General features: G+C 52.7%; 1 protein-coding gene across 2 annotated transcripts; it reads left to right on the forward strand.

Annotated features, from left to right (window-relative positions):
* The first annotated feature begins 492 nt into the window (after nucleotides 1-492).
* Nucleotides 493-16,409, forward strand: PKM (pyruvate kinase M1/2). Of its 2 annotated transcripts, none has more exons than XM_065733674.1 (11): nucleotides 493-543; nucleotides 3,731-3,900; nucleotides 4,242-4,333; nucleotides 6,775-6,906; nucleotides 7,089-7,275; nucleotides 8,037-8,307; nucleotides 8,744-8,894; nucleotides 9,870-10,022; nucleotides 12,857-13,023; nucleotides 15,697-15,878; nucleotides 16,118-16,409. In XM_065733674.1, exons 2-11 carry the CDS (start codon nucleotides 3,750-3,752, stop codon nucleotides 16,222-16,224), a joined length of 1,593 nt encoding a protein of 530 aa, XP_065589746.1. In that variant the 5' UTR covers nucleotides 493-543; nucleotides 3,731-3,749; the 3' UTR covers nucleotides 16,225-16,409. The 2 variants fall into 2 exon arrangements, with proteins under 2 accessions (XP_065589746.1, XP_065589747.1); XM_065733675.1 differs by lacking the exon at nucleotides 12,857-13,023 and adding an exon at nucleotides 13,461-13,627.
* The last annotated feature ends 432 nt before the right edge of the window (nucleotides 16,410-16,841 follow it).

The following is a 16,841-nucleotide window of genomic DNA, read 5'->3' on the forward strand; positions in this document are numbered from 1 at the left end:
TGGGTGCATTGACCTTTTCTCCCTGGGACACCTGTTTTGTCCCCCAAATTTGGGGACAATCCCAATGACATATGCAAGACACTGCGGGGTGACTCAGGGTCCAGCAGGAGCCGCTTCACGGCGTCCCTCGGCCGTCCGGCATCCCTGCAGGTACCGCGGGCGCGGGGCACGGGTGGGCGAGCAGAGGGGAGCGGCGCCTTTAAGAGGAGTGCGTCCCCTTTAAGAGCAGCGCGGTCCCTTTAAGTCCGCGGCCACTCTTCCCCCTCGTGCTGTGCCACCCTCTGATTGGCTGCGCGGCTCGTGAGTGACGCATCGCTTCCTCTGCAGCTTGCGCGTCCGCCGGAAAAAAGAGTCCCGCCGTTCCCTCTATTGCGCAGCGGGCGGAGGGATCCGCGGGGCGGCGCTTCGGCCGGGATCACCTTGGCGGCGCGGCGGGACGACGCGCAGAGCGGCGGCGGCGCTCGGACAGGACGGGTGCGGGGCGCGGCGGCGGCGCTCGGACAGGACGGGTGCGGGGCGCGGCGGCGGGAGCAGCACCAGGAGGTAACGGCGGCCTCCGGCCCCGCACAGGGAGGGCGTTGGAGGAGGGCGGCGAGCGGGCAGCCGAGGCCGCTCGTCGTCATCATCTCCGGACCCGACGTTCAGGCGGGAGAATGACGATCAGGGCAGAGGAGCTGAGGGAAGGGGGCGGTGTCGACCGCTGCTCCACGCGGCTGTGTAACGGCGGCGCTGGCGGGTGGGTGGGTGGGTGGGTGGATGGGTTCCCACAGCGCTCCGCCCGCCCTGGCTGAGTCAGCCGGCAGCGCCGTAGCCACGTGCAGGGACCCCGCTCGGCTCCTCTGGAGGCCCTCGGCTCTCCCATGCCCGGGTCCATTCATTCGCGCGCGGCCGCCGCCACCCACCCCTACCACGCTCCGTGTGCCCGAGGAGGGCTTTTGTCGGCGGACGGCGCGGCGAGCGGAGCCCGCTTGGTGCCGGGCCAGGTCCGCAGGAGCGCTCCTCTCGGGGTACGGCATCCTTCTGCCCGAGGAGGAGGAGGAGGGGGGGGGTAACCGCAGAACCGCTCCCGGAGCGACGCTCGGGCGTTGCGAGTCGCGGCGGGGCTGTGCACCGCGCCGTGCCACGTGCCCGCCCTGCGCGGCTCGGGGTGGGGGAGGGGGCGGTGCCGCGCTGTGCGGGCCCGCACGTACGGCATGGGCTGCCGTGCTGCTGCGGAGCGCTGCTTGGTGATGCTGGGAGGCGCGCGCGCCCCAGTTGTACCCTCGTGATAAATTGCCCTTTGTCGCTTCTGCTTCGTTTCTCGTACTTGAAGCCTGCGCCGTGCCCTCGTCCTCCAGGAAGGGCGGACGCAGCGAAGCCACGCTTAGCGGAGGCACCCGGCGCTCGTGCTCCCGCCCGCTGCCTCGCCGGACCCATCCCGACCGGCCCCACGAGGGCTGCCTTCGGGAGGCCATCTTGCAGTTGCATAAGGCTGCGGCGCAACCTCCCGCAGTGGGAGTCATCCTCCCCTCCCTTCGAGGGGGCTCGGCGTGCCGGCGGCCTGCTGTGCGTGCCTGGGGGTGGGGGAGGGGCTGCCCCTCCCTCCTGCCCCGGGGCACGGCTGGGATGCCGCAGCCGGAGGTTCTGTGCTGCAGCTCGCACTGAGTCACCCCGCGTTGCTGCCCGCCAGCGGTCCTGCCTTTCTGGAACGTTCAGCGGCCATCTTGAGCGTGCCCTGCCTGGAGCGGGGTGATACCTTTGGGATTTGAGGGTTACGCCGAAAGCGGCTTTGTGCAGGGGATCAGGCTTTGCAAGGTATTACTTCTCCCCGTCCCTCGGAGCACCTGCAGGTGTTCCTGAGAAGCTGATTTAAAAGGCAAAAAGTGGGAAATGCCAGGCATTCCTCCTGGGGTTATAAAACCTGCCCTTTGAGTGCTGCTCGTGTGTGGGGTGCAGGAGGAAGCACAGGAACACAGGGCTGTGGCCACACAGATGGTGGCTGGGATTTCTTAGCTTTGCTGCTGCGTTTCTTGTGTTCCCCTTGGGCAAGGTCACAGCATCTCTGTGCCTCTCATCTCCTTGAATTCCCTGGAAGAACCTCGGGGGTTCTTACTCAAAGCAGTCTATCTCTCCTCCCTTTTTATACAATTGTAAAGCCTTTGGGGCTTGAAAATCACACTTACAAATGATGTGAGTGGGTGGGGACTTCCCACGAGGCACTGCTCTGGGGATGGAGGTATGAGTTGTGCTCTGTGCTCCTCTCCCTTGGACCCCATTCCCTGCAGCCACGCGGGGCCTTTCACTGCCGTTTGCTGAGGCAGTTTCCCAGCAGAGGCATTGAGCACTGTCCAGCAGGTGCTCCAGGATGCAGCGGCAGATGTTAGAGGGCTGAAACAGCGTGTTCAGGTCTGAGCAGCGGGCATCCCCGTAATAAGTCGTCTTTGTTGAGGCTTTCTTGTGGGCAGGCTTTCTTGTACTGACTCGAGTGAATCAGCAGCTTCTGGCAGGGCTGAGGTGAAGGACGCCTGCCAGGACAAATTATGGTTTCTGCTGGCCTGTCTTTGCGCTCCATTTCGCGCAGCAATGAGGCGGTGGTGAGTCAGGGCTGCCTGCGAGAGGATCGGCACGTAGGTGGGGGGAGCGGCGGCGAGGGACCTCTGTGCTCCTGCAGTTCCCTTCTGCTCAGCCCGGCTCTGGTGGAGCTGCTGGTTTATTCATGCTCTGTGCAGCTGGAGGTGCAGTGTGCTTGGTGAACTTCATTTTTGTGGCAGATGGAGTGCATCCCTGCATGGCTGAGGGCGGGCAGCTCCCCCTCCTTGGGGAGCAGTGCACTCAAGGGTGCTGGCACCAGCACACCAAGAAGCTGAGCCTTGCCCAGCCAGCAAGCACAGGCACAAAGTCCTCTGCCACCTGGGTGTAAATGCAGAAGTGTGCAGGGAGAGGAGGACAGGCAGCTTTTAGCTGCATTGCTGCTTGAAGACAAAATCCCCAGCGTGGGGTCCTCCTTCTGTTGCAGTATATCTGTGGGTTTCATTTCGGCTTTCTCATGGGGTCTGGACTTTCCCTGCTGTTGTAGGGGTGCTCTCATTGAGGCAAGCACGGAGTCTCTTACTCCCAGAAACAACCAGCCTTGAGCCTTGTGGAGGCTTCCTGCCCCCTGCAGTTGCAGGAGCTGCATGAGACTTTGTGTCCTCTTCATTTGGAAGAGGGCTCTCGAGGACATTCAGGGCCGTCCGTTCTTTAGTCTTGTCCGCGTTGTGTGCCCCGGTGTTGTGTTCAATCAAGTCAAGTCTGCTTATCTGCCCAGGCTTAAGGGCTGGGTTAAGCCGAGGTGCTGTGGGTGTGATGAGGTGCGTCCCCACGTGCAGCAGGCCGGCTGCACGGTCCCCAGGCTGCTGGTGGAGATGGCCTGACAGCGTGCAGGGAGCGGGCAGCGCGCTGCCTGTGCACTGAAGCGCTTGAATTTTGTTGTGTTGTGTAGCTCCAGGGGAAGACTGGCAATGAAGAGAAGCTATGAAGGGAACTGCATAGAAGGCAGGTGAGCTTTGGGTGGTGTACATGGGGAATGACGTTTAAATAGAAGTGTGTCTTGCCTGTATCTTAAGACTCTCGAGTAGGAACATAACGATAGTCTGACCCAGTAGCAGCTTTCTTGTTACCTCCATATTCATCACGTGGGTGTGTTGGTGTCTCTGCACGGTGAGTGAGCAGGGCTGATCCCTAAACCTGGTGCCATTTTCCTTTGTTGCAGACACCGAACTCCAGTAACCATGTCGAAGCACCATGATGCAGGGACTGCTTTCATCCAGACCCAGCAGCTGCACGCTGCCATGGCGGACACCTTTCTGGAGCACATGTGCCGCCTGGACATCGACTCCGAGCCGACCATTGCCAGAAACACCGGCATCATCTGCACCATCGGTACGTGGCTCACGTTAGGCTGTGAATCCCTGTGCTGGTAAAACTTGTGGGACGGCTTCAGCCTTCATCCATTGCCAAGGCTGTGCCTGTCTGTTGAAACAACACAACTTTCCCATGCCTGCCTGCCCACTTTTATTGCTAGGAGTAAATCCGGCAAAGTCTGAACTGGTTGGGTTCAAATGAGCTCCCAAAGTCAAGTTAAGACAAAGGAGCTGCTTTTGTGTTGAGCAAGTCTGTATCCACTATACTTTGCTTATCCCCTCCACATGAAACAACCTGGTGTTTGTGGGTTATCTTATGATTTATATTGAGTTAATATTCAAACTGTTTCCTCCTTCTAGGCCCAGCCTCCCGTGATGTGGATAAGCTGAAGGAAATGATTAAATCTGGAATGAATGTTGCCCGCCTCAACTTCTCACATGGCACCCACGAGGTAAGGGTGGGGATGGGGCTGATGTTGCCCCAAACTTGTGACTGCTGATCCCTTCCTTTCCTTTTGCAAGAGGAGACTAGAGGGAATCCAGCTTGCTCCTAAGTATCTGTGATAATATAGGAAGATAAAACTTCAGCTTTATGTTTGAGGGAAGCATGCCAGCTGTAAATACCAAAACTCTGAGACTGCTGATAACATTTCATTGCTTTTTGGAACCAGCTTGAGCTGTTTCCACATCCTTCTCTGCAGTTACCTCTACCTGGGAGCCAGGTAGCTGATATCTGAGGTCCTTCACTTCTTCCCCACTCTTGTGGGGAAGTGAATTCTTGTTTTATTTATGAGACTGCTGTCTCTGAGTTAATTGTGCACCTCTGCAGGAGTACATAACCAGCAGCTGTTGACCCTGCTTTACTGCTGGAGGTTTTGCAAGCAGTTGGTGAATAACCTTGTCTCAAAAGGATGTTGTAAGTCATTTGGAATAGTTATCGTGCATATTTGAAGGGATTGAGCTCCTGGATTTGCTTGGCTACCAGCTGCTCAGGTTATGTCCCTGGTAGTCATGAGGCTAGCAGCATGTCACTTGGGGGGGAAGCAATAAACCCCTGAGAGTAAGGTCAGAAGAAATCAACACTGCTTGTGGTGGACGATCCCTTTTTGATATAAATAGATGAGATCCTCAGCAACACTGGAGGAGCAAAGGATCCCATTCCAGGTTGCTGAGAATGCCACCCTTAGTGTTGAGGCAAGTTTTTATGCTGGCTGCCCTCCAGCTTTCAAAATGTCAAACTGTAACCAAATGACAGCTGTCTGGTGGCTTTACTTAGTGAACCGTGAGCCCTGGGGTGCGTAACAGTTCGACCTCTTACCCTCATGGCCTTTAAAGGCCACAGGGCACTGCAGAAATCAAAAGGTCTGATGTTTAGCTGCAGAAACCGTTAGACCATGACTGTATTAGCCTGTGGTAGCAGCAGTGTGCAGGCTGCAGCTGACAGAAAGGGCTGTATGGACTGACTTCACCACACAGTGGTCATGTGCTGCTGCTGGCCAGGTGGCTCAGCAGGGAGTTTGTGGCCAGACTTCAACTGTCTCAGCACAGTGCTGTGGTTGGTGTGCTTGTCAGCTGAGGTGAAGGACAGGGAATGTGGCTTGGTGTTGGGTGAAGTGCAGCCCAATTGAATGTTTGGTTTAGATGGAGGTTAGGTGACACCAGTTGGTCTTGCTGCAATTTCCTTCCTCAATTTGACTTCCAGCTGTAACCTGTCTGAGTTCCCTTCTGGTTCCTCAAACATTGCCCACCACAGTTGCCTGGGGTTTTTACATGCCCAGTTCCAGTGTTCATCCTAAAATGTGTAACAGGGCTCAAGTTAACAACTGCCACCAGATGCTAGGCCTCAAAGCTCTTTCTTAAAGGAAGTCTGCTTTTACTTCAGCTTTATGTCAGCATTCCTGTCACATACATACTTCTCAAGGAAGTCAGAGCTGGTCATTGCTCTGTATCAAGTAATAAATCAAGTAATAAAACATCCCAGGTGACTGGGAGCAGATAAGGCTGGTGACTCTGCTCAGCAATGCTTCCTGTGCTGCCTCTGTTACAGCTGTGGTGTGTGGAAGGGCCAGGTGCCTCCTCAGTGTCCACTTGAACTCTTGATCAGTAACCTTATTTTTTTTCTCTGCTCTTAAGAGTTAACTGTGGTGTATTTTTGGCTGAGGGCGTGCACACTGACCTGAGCACAGCTTGCTGCAGCTGCACCTTCCTGATTCCAAGGCAGGTGATGTGAGGGCAGCCAGGTGATCCAGGCTGCATGCCGTCAGCCCATGCTGCAGGGAGGGGAAAGGGCATTTCTTATCTTCAGGAGCATGCCAAGGATTGCATAACTCTGCCAAGCTTATCTCTAGTGTTGTTTAAACTAGATAGCAAACTGACTTGATGATCATCTGAAGCTTATTTGAGATGATTGGGATGGGAATTTCCCTGTGAAACTGTTGTGGAGTGGGCAGTACTAGCAAAATGCTGTTGCACGTGTGGAAAGGTTGTGAAGCCTGATGTGCAGTGACAGAGCCTTGAACTTCTGACTGTGGTTGCTTTAGCTCTCAAAATAAAATGCAAATACGTAAAGGGATAATATCCTCTGAGTAAGTCCCTTATCCCTAGGGGAGATTTGAGCCAGAGTTGTAAAAGTGTCCACCCATATGTCTGACAGCAGAGTCCTTGATTCCATGTGGGGCGGATGAGGTCAAAAGCCTCTGGGGCAGTGGCACCTCACTTTGAAGCTCTGAGGGGAAGAGGGCAGCAGTCAGTACAGCTGTCACTTAGCTGTGGTGCTTTCCTGGTGTTCAGTCCACTTGCTGATGTTTGACCATGCTTGACTAGTGTTCAGGGTATGTAGCACAAGCAGTGGAGTAGCAGCAGCCTGAAAGCTTCTGTCTCTTTTCCTTTCCAGTATCATGAGGGCACAATTAAGAACGTGCGAGAGGCTACAGAGAGCTTTGCCTCTGACCCCATCACCTACAGACCTGTGGCTATTGCACTGGACACCAAGGGACCTGAAATCCGAACTGGACTCATCAAGGGAGTAAGTTGCTCTTTTTTTTCCCCACCTTTTCCAGTGCCTAAGAGTAGATAACGTTGTTCCCATGGCCTGCTTTTCCCAAACATGGATTATCTTATAAGAACAAAATGACTGTTGTCTGGCAGTTGTATTGAGTCTGCACATCTGCTGATGTTTTTTTCTGAAATACTTGTTTTGATGTGCAGAGTGGCACAGCAGAGGTGGAGCTCAAGAAGGGCTCATCTCTCAAAGTGACCCTGGACAATGCCTTCATGGAGAACTGCGATGAGCATGTGCTGTGGGTCGACTACAAGAACCTCATCAAAGTTGTAGATGTGGGCAGCAAAATCTACGTGGACGATGGTCTCATTTCCTTGCTGGTTAAGGAGAAAGGTTTGTAGCAACCAACCCTCCCAGGATGTGCTAGCTTTACCTGTTTGTTCTTCTTAAAGAGTCTTTGTGATTTCCTCTCCTCCAGCATGGTTCATGTTCAGCCTTAAAGATAGGCTTAATGGTGCTGTGAGACTTTAAAAGGTCAGCCTGCAGTAATTAGCTGGAGCTGGCTTTCACTAACTACCTCTCAAACCCTCTCCTGGAGATGGATGTGTGAGGAACGTGCATATATCTATGCAACTATGCTGATTTATACTTTTTATTCAGGGTTGAACAGATTTTACAATGTAAACCCTGTGTTTTATAGTTCAAAACTGAACTAGCTTTACAGGTAATGCAAGGGAAAGTTAGTTCCCCAGTGTTTTCTTCATGGTGGTTCAAAAAGCTGCTCTAGCCTTAAAGTGTCTTCTGTAACCCCAGAGTGTGCTGGGAAGTGCAGGTGTGGTGCTTAGATATTATGGGGTGCCTGTGTGGAGAAATGTAGCCTGCTAGCTCTTTGAGGGAGGCAGCCCCAATCTCCTGCATGGGGAAGAGAAGGCATCTTTCCCAAAAGCAGCACTGTGGTATAGTGCTGTGCTCCTGGGTAAGTTGCAAGCTCGTGTGTTACGGGAGTCCCAAGGAGAGCAGTGGTGTGTGTATGTTATGTGTGGCTGCTGTAAACACTGCTGTTCTCAGGCAGCTCTGTCAGGGAGGAGGTGTGGGAGCTGCTGGTCCAGAGCTCATCCTGCTGCACTCTGACTGTGGGAATGCATCTGTTTCAGGCAAGGACTTTGTCATGACTGAAGTTGAAAATGGTGGCATGCTTGGGAGCAAGAAGGGAGTGAACCTCCCTGGTGCTGCTGTGGACCTGCCTGCAGTGTCAGAGAAGGACATTCAGGACCTGAAATTTGGTGTGGAGCAGAATGTGGACATGGTGTTCGCTTCCTTCATCCGCAAAGCTGCTGATGTCCATGCTGTCAGGAAGGTGCTAGGGGAGAAGGGAAAACACATCAAGATAATCAGCAAGATTGAGAATCATGAAGGTGTGCGCAGGTGAGCTTTGCACAAGTGGCACTGGAAGTCCTTCACTTGGTAGCAGCAGGACACAGCCCTCCTGCTGTAGCTCCTCAGAAATCTGCATCACTCTTTGTAGTGAATGTGAGTTCAAACCTCGCAGTTCTAGATGCAAACTGGTGAGCAAATATATGGAATCACTGAATCTGTGACAAACTGTCAGACCAAGATGTTGCAGATGAACTCTTGGTCCTCTTAATCTGTTTATATATGGCTTAAGAGACTGTACTATGGCTTGACCTCATTTTTCTTCCTCCTACTGTGGTATTGCAGGATACCAAAATGGCACCTGGAAGGTCAGTGTGCTGACAGGGTGACTGCATCTGGCTCCAGAGCAGGGCTTCCTTTCAGAAACGGGGGCAGAGCAGAGGGTCTACCCTCAAAGGGGATAACAAATCTCTCCTCTTGTTGTCAGGTTTGATGAGATCATGGAGGCCAGCGATGGCATTATGGTGGCCCGTGGTGACCTGGGTATCGAGATCCCTGCTGAGAAAGTGTTCCTTGCACAGAAGATGATGATTGGGCGCTGCAACAGGGCTGGCAAACCCATCATTTGTGCTACTCAGGTGCTCAGAACACAAAGCTAGCTTGTGATTGCTGGATGTGTGTGGGTCTAGCAGGGCACTGTCAGCAGCTGTCCTTGCATGCTGTGGGGAGGTCCTGGGGACAGGTCCTTGATGGCATTTACCTAGAGGGTAAGATGTGAGAGACAAGAGGTCTTGCAGTGGCTGAACAGCTCATCTTGAGGCACTCCAAGGATTTGAGATCTTCCCCAGTAAGGTTTGGCTGCTGAGAGCTCTACCAACTCAAAGCATCATACTATGTGAGCCTTTTGGACTGGGACCAAACAAATTTTGGGGAAAAATAACTTGCAATTAGTACCTTAGAGATCTGTGTCTAACAGAAGGATTGCTCTGAGTTGCTGTGTCCCAGGTCTTACAAAAGTTGCACCCACTATGTTGCATTAGCAAGAACTCGGAAAACAATATGATCTCTTCTTGGGAGCTGCAGGCGAGGGGAGGAAGCCAACACTCTAGGTTTGTGTTTCACTGTGGGTCACAAGCAGACAGTCCTCAGGCACTGCTAGGACTGACTTTCTAGCTGTACTTGCTCTGGGCACAGTGTAGATGTGCGTGCTTGTGATAGGATAGTGCAGACTGACTCTAGGCAGTCAGTAGGTGAGAATCTGGATGTACTAGGCATGTGTTCCCAACTGGAATGGCATGCTAGTAGCAACCTCAGGGATGGGAGAGTTCAGCACCCAGGCTTGGTCCAAAGAAAAGTTGGAGAGTCAGAATTCAGCATCTCTGGTGCTGTGCCAGTTCAAAAAAGGAGTAAGTGTGGAGTGGCACAGTGTCCTGTCTTTTCTTGCTTTAATTCAAAGCTTGTTAGGGAGCAGACTCCTTGGCTCTCTAACTACAGAAAAATGGCTCTCCCTGACAGCCTGACTTTGTACCTTACAAGTGTAATGAGGTGCTTTAGTGGAAAAGCAGCTGCTTTTCCTGCCGTGTCCTGACTTCTTTGAACTTGTTTCTCTGCAGATGTTGGAAAGCATGATTAAGAAGCCTCGCCCAACCCGTGCTGAGGGCAGTGATGTTGCCAACGCAGTTCTGGATGGAGCAGACTGCATCATGCTGTCTGGGGAGACTGCCAAGGGAGACTACCCGCTGGAGGCCGTGCGCATGCAGCACGCTGTGAGTAGCCATCCTGGTGCAAGTGGCAGCGTTCTGTCTTCCATGTGAGCCCACACCTGAGATGTGAATGCCTGGTGCTAGGTGGCAGCACCTTACCACAGTAAAGTAAAGCTGCAGTTCTTTGGTCCGTGCTCCCATGGCAGGGTTCACTTTACCTGCGTGGTTCTGAGGGCCTGGAACCTTGTGTTGAATGCAGTGTGCTGCTGTCAGGTGGAGCTGAGAACTGCTTTGTAGTGCTCAGAGGTCTAAAACTTTAGTTGAACCCTATTTTATTTTGATTGAAGGCCAAGGCAAAGGATTTTTGGCTGCTACCTTGGTGTGAATTTTTTTGAACGCCTTATGCACTTCAGTGTTTTAAATGCCTTAATCTTTCCCAAGGTCAGGAAGCTGCTTGTTAAAGCAGTGTATCTCTAGATAACAAAGTATTGGCTGACTCCTGTGGTTTGGGAGGGGGTGGGAAATGGGGAGGCTTGAAGTGTTGCATCCAGCACCTGGTGCATTTGGTGATGGGAATGTTTGTTGCACGAGTGCTGACAGCACCATGTTTTTACATGCCTGAACTGCCAGAAACTTCTGCTCTGCTTCAAGTTAACCCAGCTTGTGTTTCAGTTAATCAGAAATCCTGATGCCAAGTATCTAGAAGTACTGGCTTTCCCCTCTTGCTAGGGCTGTGAGTCATGTTAGTTTCACCTGTAGTTCAGGTGATGCAGATGAAAGCACTGAGCTAGTGTTTCTGTTTGCAGTGCATTATCTAAACATCTTTTATCTGGTCAGCATGGAGTGCTGTTTTTCTCATGTGGCAAATAACAAAACTTGCCTTTGTAACTACTGGGCAGTGACTGCTGGCATTACAAACTGAATGCAAACTGTGGACTCAAGTTCTTCCTTGCTCTTTCGGCCCTACATTGAGGGCTACATCTTCCTACCAAGATTTGGAAACTTACTGCTGCAGATGTTGCAGTTCTGGCTGGAAGCTTAGGTACAGCTCAACCTGAGTTTGTAGCTCAGTATCCCCTGCATGTACTTCCTTCTTCCTGCAGAACTGGGGATAATGGTGCTCCTTCTGTCAGGCTCCAGAGTTGTACTGAAAGTTTTCACCTGCTCTGCAGAGAAGCAAATCCAGGTTTACCTTGTTAAATGTGTAAGCACAGCAGAAAAGTCATCAGCACTGAGAACAAGCAAGGTCTGCACCCTTTGTACCACTTAAATGGCTTAACCTCTCTCTCTGAGTTTTGCTGTGTGGTGTTACATAGCAATCACTTCTCAGTGAGCTTTGTAGGAATGAACTTTTTATTTCCTGACTGGCACCTCTGCAGCAAAAAAAGTGCTTTGAGTTTGGCAGCGAGTTTCCAAATGTTGGGCAGGCAGTTTCCTACTTCTTGAAATGAGCCTCCTTCCACACTTCTAGCTGATGATCCACAGTTGTCTTGGTTGTCAGATGCTGACGTGGCCCTTCTAACAGGACCATGGTGTGCATAGCTCTTCCACTTCCCTTCCTCACACTTCCACCCTGCAGTGCAATCTCTACCTGCTTGCCAAGTACAAATGCTTGAACTATTTCCATGCACATCAGGGCTGGCTTTACTTGCAGTGAAGAATTGCTGTGCCCTTCTGAAGCTGTTGTCAGAAGAGGCACTTGGACACGCTCTGCCTCTTGGCAGTGGGGAAGCAGCCTTCCCCCTAAATTCAGGTTCACACTGCATGTAGTGTGGAGCTGCCTGTCTCTGGCCTGGGAGCTGAAGGTGTGCTGCCCCTCTGCTTAGTAGAGATATATATTCCACTTGACCTAAAAGTAAGTGTGAAGCCAGCAGAAACAGAACTGTGTGCTTTAGGACTGGTGTGCTGGCTCTGGACTCGTGTTCCTGTCTGTCACGTGTCCTGTTATATTTAGACATAAGACACTTAACGACTTTGGCTTAAACTGTTATCTGTGGGAGAGGGATAATTCCAGCATCATGAAAAATAATCCATTAGCAAAATTTTATTGGAAAGGGAATCCAAGTACAAAGCTTTCATGACAGTGGCACTACATTCTTTGCTTTAACATCAGCTTGTCCCACTTTGTGTGGCAGCTGTTCAACTTTGGGAGCAAGGGGATGAAGTGTCCTTGAGAAGATCAGCCTGTGCATGCTTTTATAGTCTGTGCAAGCCTTCTTTATCAGGTTGTCAAGGCCGAGTGCAGCCTTCTGAGATGGGAATTGTCTTTTAATGTGAACAGTTCTCAGGCTACTGGGATGAATAGGTCATGGTCAATAGCTTGTTGCACAGGTGATCAGTTAGCCTTCAGATGTGCACCTGTGGTCTATCTGAGCCTGGCATAAACACCTCACTGCACTTGGTGGGACAGCCCTATAAGGAAGGCTTGCTTCTGCTTGTTCCTCTCTTACTGAAAGAGAAGTCAGTACAGCACTTGGAGGTGAGACTTCTTTGGCTCTTGGTTAAGCTTGGTGAAGCCTGGAGGTTCTTTCTAGGGAAGAACCTTCAGGAAGTGAAATAAGCAGCCACAAAAAAGTGTGGTCTGAAGGGTTATACTCCAGTCCCTGAAAAGCAGAGTGCATTTGGTTGCTCTGAGAAGAGACCAAAATACAGTAGTTCTGCTATTGAAATGCTGCCAGCTGGATGCTGTGGGGCAGCTGTGCTGTGATGAGCAGCATTGCATTCAGCAAGCAAACAGCCCGAGAGCCAAAGAGTGTTCTGCAGCCTGACCTTTAGTATCCTCTTGCATGCACTACTATGACAGTTAAGCAAATTAACGTGATCTCATGTTACTCTGGTCTACCTTTCCTTCTTTTCTTTCTTCTTTTCTTCTCTGCCCTTCTTCCTTGGGCCTGCAGATTGCTCGTGAGGCTGAGGCCGCAATGTTCCATCGTCAGCAGTTTGAAGAAATCTTACGCCACAGTGTCCACCACAGAGACCCTGCTGATGCCATGGCAGCAGGCGCGGTGGAGGCCTCCTTTAAATGCTTTGCAGCAGCTCTGATAGTTATGACTGAGTCCGGCAGGTAGGGTTCAGAGAAGGGAGAGACTTAGGCCGTGTAAGGTAACCAATGCTCGTTCCCAGCATGTGGGTTAGGTGCGTGCTGCGTGCCAGTCATTGCGTGAATGAGGCCATGCTTAACACTGCAGGCGTTCAGCAAGCAGCGTGTGGCTCTGGTATCTGCAGGGCAGGACCCCACGTAGGTAGGAGCAGAGCAAGAGTGCCTGGCAGTTGGGCATGAATGGCACTCGAGTGTGGGCTAAGCTGGGCGAGGTGCCACCCATCTGGGAGAAAAACTTGGAGGTTCAGATTGCTCGTTCATTGAGGTGGTGCTGAAAGCTGGTTTTGGCTCTTTGGCAACTCTCCTGGAAGTCAGAAGCTGACTGAGCACATCACCCTGCCCCGTGCTGTCTGCGTGGCTGACATGAGCGTTGTCTTCCCGAATGCGTGTCACCCTTCTAGATCGCCCGCGAGGCGGAGGCCGCCATCTTTCACAGGCAGCTGTTTGAGGAGCTGCGTCGCCTGACCTCCCTGAACTGCGACCCCACCGAGGCCGCTGCTGTTGGCGCTGTGGAAGCGTCCTTCAAGTGCTGCAGCGGGGCCATTATTGTCCTCACCAAGTCTGGAAGGTAGGAGGTGGCAGGTTCCCTCGGGTCACGCTGGCTCCACGTCGGAGCTGGGGGAAGGCGACCCACACAGTGCCTTGAGGTGAAGCAGTAACGGTGAAGCCTGGGTTCTGCCAGCGACGGTTCCTGGGGAGGTGGCAGACATCTCTAACACCTACACATAATGCAGCACCGGGTTCTCGAGCCTGCCAGCGTGGCATGGGCACCAGGCCCTGCCTCTTCCTGTTCTGCACAGCTCCTCTGCCAGCGGCACTGGTTGGAAGTGTGGAGGGAAAAAGTGCTGCAGCTTCTTAGGAAGAAGTCCTCGAGTTAGCGCTAGAGTTAGATGTTCAAGCAGATGCAGAATCTTCTTTCAGTCAAGGCTTCCTTCTCTTGAAGGAGCTGTGGTTTGGCTGCTACCTTGCTGAACCTTTTGGGCACCAGCCCAGCTCCCCTAAACACGAGGGGTGAAGACAGAATACTTAACCAGAATTGTCAGGCGGGGGAACTGAATACCTCAGAAGTTCTTAACAAGCTTCCCAAAGCCTGCCTGGGAGGAGTCCTGCTGAAGAAGCAGGCATCCAGCTTCCTGCACTGCAGGCTGAGCCCAGCTCTGTGGCTGCAGGTGAGGCAGTGATGCAAGTTGGAGCTGTGGGAGGGCTTTCAGACCAGCTGTGCTCACAGCTGCTGATACACTGCTCTGGATGTTGAGGAGTGGGAGCAGAGCACAGCTGCAGCCCAGCTCTGAGCAGCTTTTCCATCTAGTGGAGCCATGCTCAAAGTGTGTTGGACCATAAGTCTCAACCTACTTTCTGGAAGAGAATCTGAGTATCTCACAAGGAGCTGGCAACAGAACTAGTGCTGCAACGGAAACATGACCGTGTGCATGCTGGGCATGGCCTGCCTGAAGAGCCCGTACAGCTTAGAATGATTTGAAGCAGCCACTTCCTGCCGAGATGAGGAACGACTGAGTGCTGAGTTCTGGATACCCTTCTTAAGTTTCTGAAAGGTTCCAGTCTTACACTTGACCTTTTTGGAAAGATTTGAACTCTGGTATTTGAATATTTTTAGCTGTGGATTCTGTTACAGCCTTGGAGTACCTGTGTCTGTTAGAGCTGCTGTGTGGTGTGGGGAGGATTGTCTGAGAGCTGGCACGTGTGACTGGGGGGCTTTTGAACCGGGTTCTTGCTGAGCTTGGCTCTGGAAAACAAGGTTTGCAAAAGTGAGTGAGGCTGTTGGCATCTATGTCAGAAAGATGGAGCTGTAAGTGGCATGGCTGTGCAGCTTTCATCCCTTTTTGGTTCTACAAGTGTAGTCCATGGGAGGGGAGGCTGTAGCTGCCACCCAGCGTGTGCTGCCTGCGGTATGGAGGCACTGGTGTCTGTCCCTGCACGTGGCTGCCACTGTCCTTCAAAGGAACCCAGTGCTCCCCGTGCTGAGACCAGATGAAGGCACTTGCTTCAGCATTGCTTTCATCAGTGCATCTGCTTTTGGGGCAGGTGGGAGGATGAACATGTGTTAAATGTTGGCTGCCCCTTGGGGACTTAAACACATGGCTGAGCTGTGGTCAGACCGATGTTTTGGGGTGGCTCTTTCTTCTCTTGACACAGCTTTTGCCCTCTGGAAGCATCCACCTTGGCCGTGCTGCTGGTGCAGGCTTGTTCCACCTCATAAAGTCAGGGATTCATGAGAATAGTGGGAACTTGCAGGGACCCTGCTGAGCTGCCAAGGAGAGCTTGCAGAGCACCAAATAAATGGCAGCTAGCCCCTTTCATGTAGAGTGGAGACAAATGTTTGTGGCCAGAATGTGTGGGTGGCACTCAAACCCAGGGGTGAGGTGGTCTCCCCCACAAGACCAGTTAGGGTCTGGTCTCTTTTTTTTCTTCTGGCATTGCTCAGCCCCTTTGCTAAATTTGAGAGATGAGTTGAGTGTTGAGCTCAGCTGGCAGAGCTTGAATCTTTTCAAGATGCAGTGCCAGCGTCCCCCATCACAGTCAGGGATGCTTCCAGAAGTGGCAGAGCTCTCCTGGATGACGGGCAGATCCTCGTGCTGCAGGCAGAGGTGGCTCACCCTGTGCCTCTTGTCCCTGCAGGTCTGCACACCTGGTGTCCCGGTACCGCCCGCGGGCTCCGATCATCGCAGTCACCCGCAATGACCAAACAGCGCGTCAGGCGCACCTCTACCGCGGCATCTTCCCCGTGCTGTGCAAGCAGCCGGCCCACGACGCCTGGGCGGAGGACGTGGATCTCCGTGTGAACCTGGGCATGAATGTCGGTGAGTGACGTGGGGCGGCAGTGGGACCCGCGGTGCGGGGACGGCATCGCCGCTGCTGTTGGGATGTGGGGAACTGGGGTTGCGTAAGTGGGGAATCTGCATCTGGTGGGGAAATGGGACAGTGGTTTTGTCGCAGCAGCCTTGAAATAGCTGCCAGCAGGAAACCAGGCTCGCTTTAGTAAGCGAGAGAAAGGTGGGGGTGGGGGCCTGAGTGCTGATGCTTTCTCCTTTTTCTCCAGGTAAAGCCCGTGGCTTCTTCAAGACCGGGGACCTGGTGATCGTGCTGACTGGCTGGCGCCCTGGCTCTGGATACACCAACACCATGCGTGTGGTGCCCGTGCCCTGAGCTGCTGGCACCCACACCTCTTCCACCCCCCCGCCCCTTCCCTGTGCATTAGGCCAGCAGTCGCTTGCGATGTTCTCCTCGTCCCTAGCGTGGATTTAGGTTGCTCAACACCACCGAGTGCAGCAGCGGGGAAAGAGATGTTATGTCACTCAGAATACTTGAAGTGTGTAGTTGTTTCCAGCCCTCTCTCATAAGTTCATAAGTTTTTAAGTTCATAAGGTTGGAAAGGACCTATAAGATCATCTAGTCCAACCATCCTCCTATCACTATCTCTACCCAACTACTAAATTAAATCCTTTAGCACCTCATCTAAACGTTTCTTGAACAGCGCTAGGGACGGTGCCTCACCCACCTCCCTAGGCAGGCCATTCCAGTGCCTGACCACTCTTTCAGAAAAGAAATGCTTCCTGAGGTCTAATCTAAATCTTCCCTGGCGCAACTTGTGGCCATTCCCTCTCGTCCTGTCATTACTTATCAGGGAGAAGAGGCCTACCCCCTCCTCACCACAACCCCCCTTCAGGAAGTGGTAGAGTGCAATAAGGTCTCCTCTGAGCCTCCTCTTCTCCAGACTAAACAATCCCAGCTCCCTCAGCCGCTCCTCATAAGACTTGTGCTCC

This window comes from Cyrtonyx montezumae, unplaced genomic scaffold (assembly GCF_038088225.1).
Source record: "Cyrtonyx montezumae isolate F1298 unplaced genomic scaffold, pur_monq_1.0 scaffold_17, whole genome shotgun sequence".
Lineage (NCBI taxonomy): Eukaryota > Metazoa > Chordata > Aves > Galliformes > Odontophoridae > Cyrtonyx > Cyrtonyx montezumae.

Coding starts and splice junctions, on each gene's coding strand:
- PKM (XM_065733674.1), top strand. CDS start 3,750: ATGTCGAAGCACCATGATGCAGGGACTGCTTTCATCCAGACCCAGCAG. Junction 4,334..6,774: donor TCTCACATGGCACCCACGAG/GTAAGGGTGGGG, acceptor TTTCCTTTCCAG/TATCATGAGGGCACAATTAA. Junction 6,907..7,088: donor GAACTGGACTCATCAAGGGA/GTAAGTTGCTCT, acceptor TTTGATGTGCAG/AGTGGCACAGCAGAGGTGGA.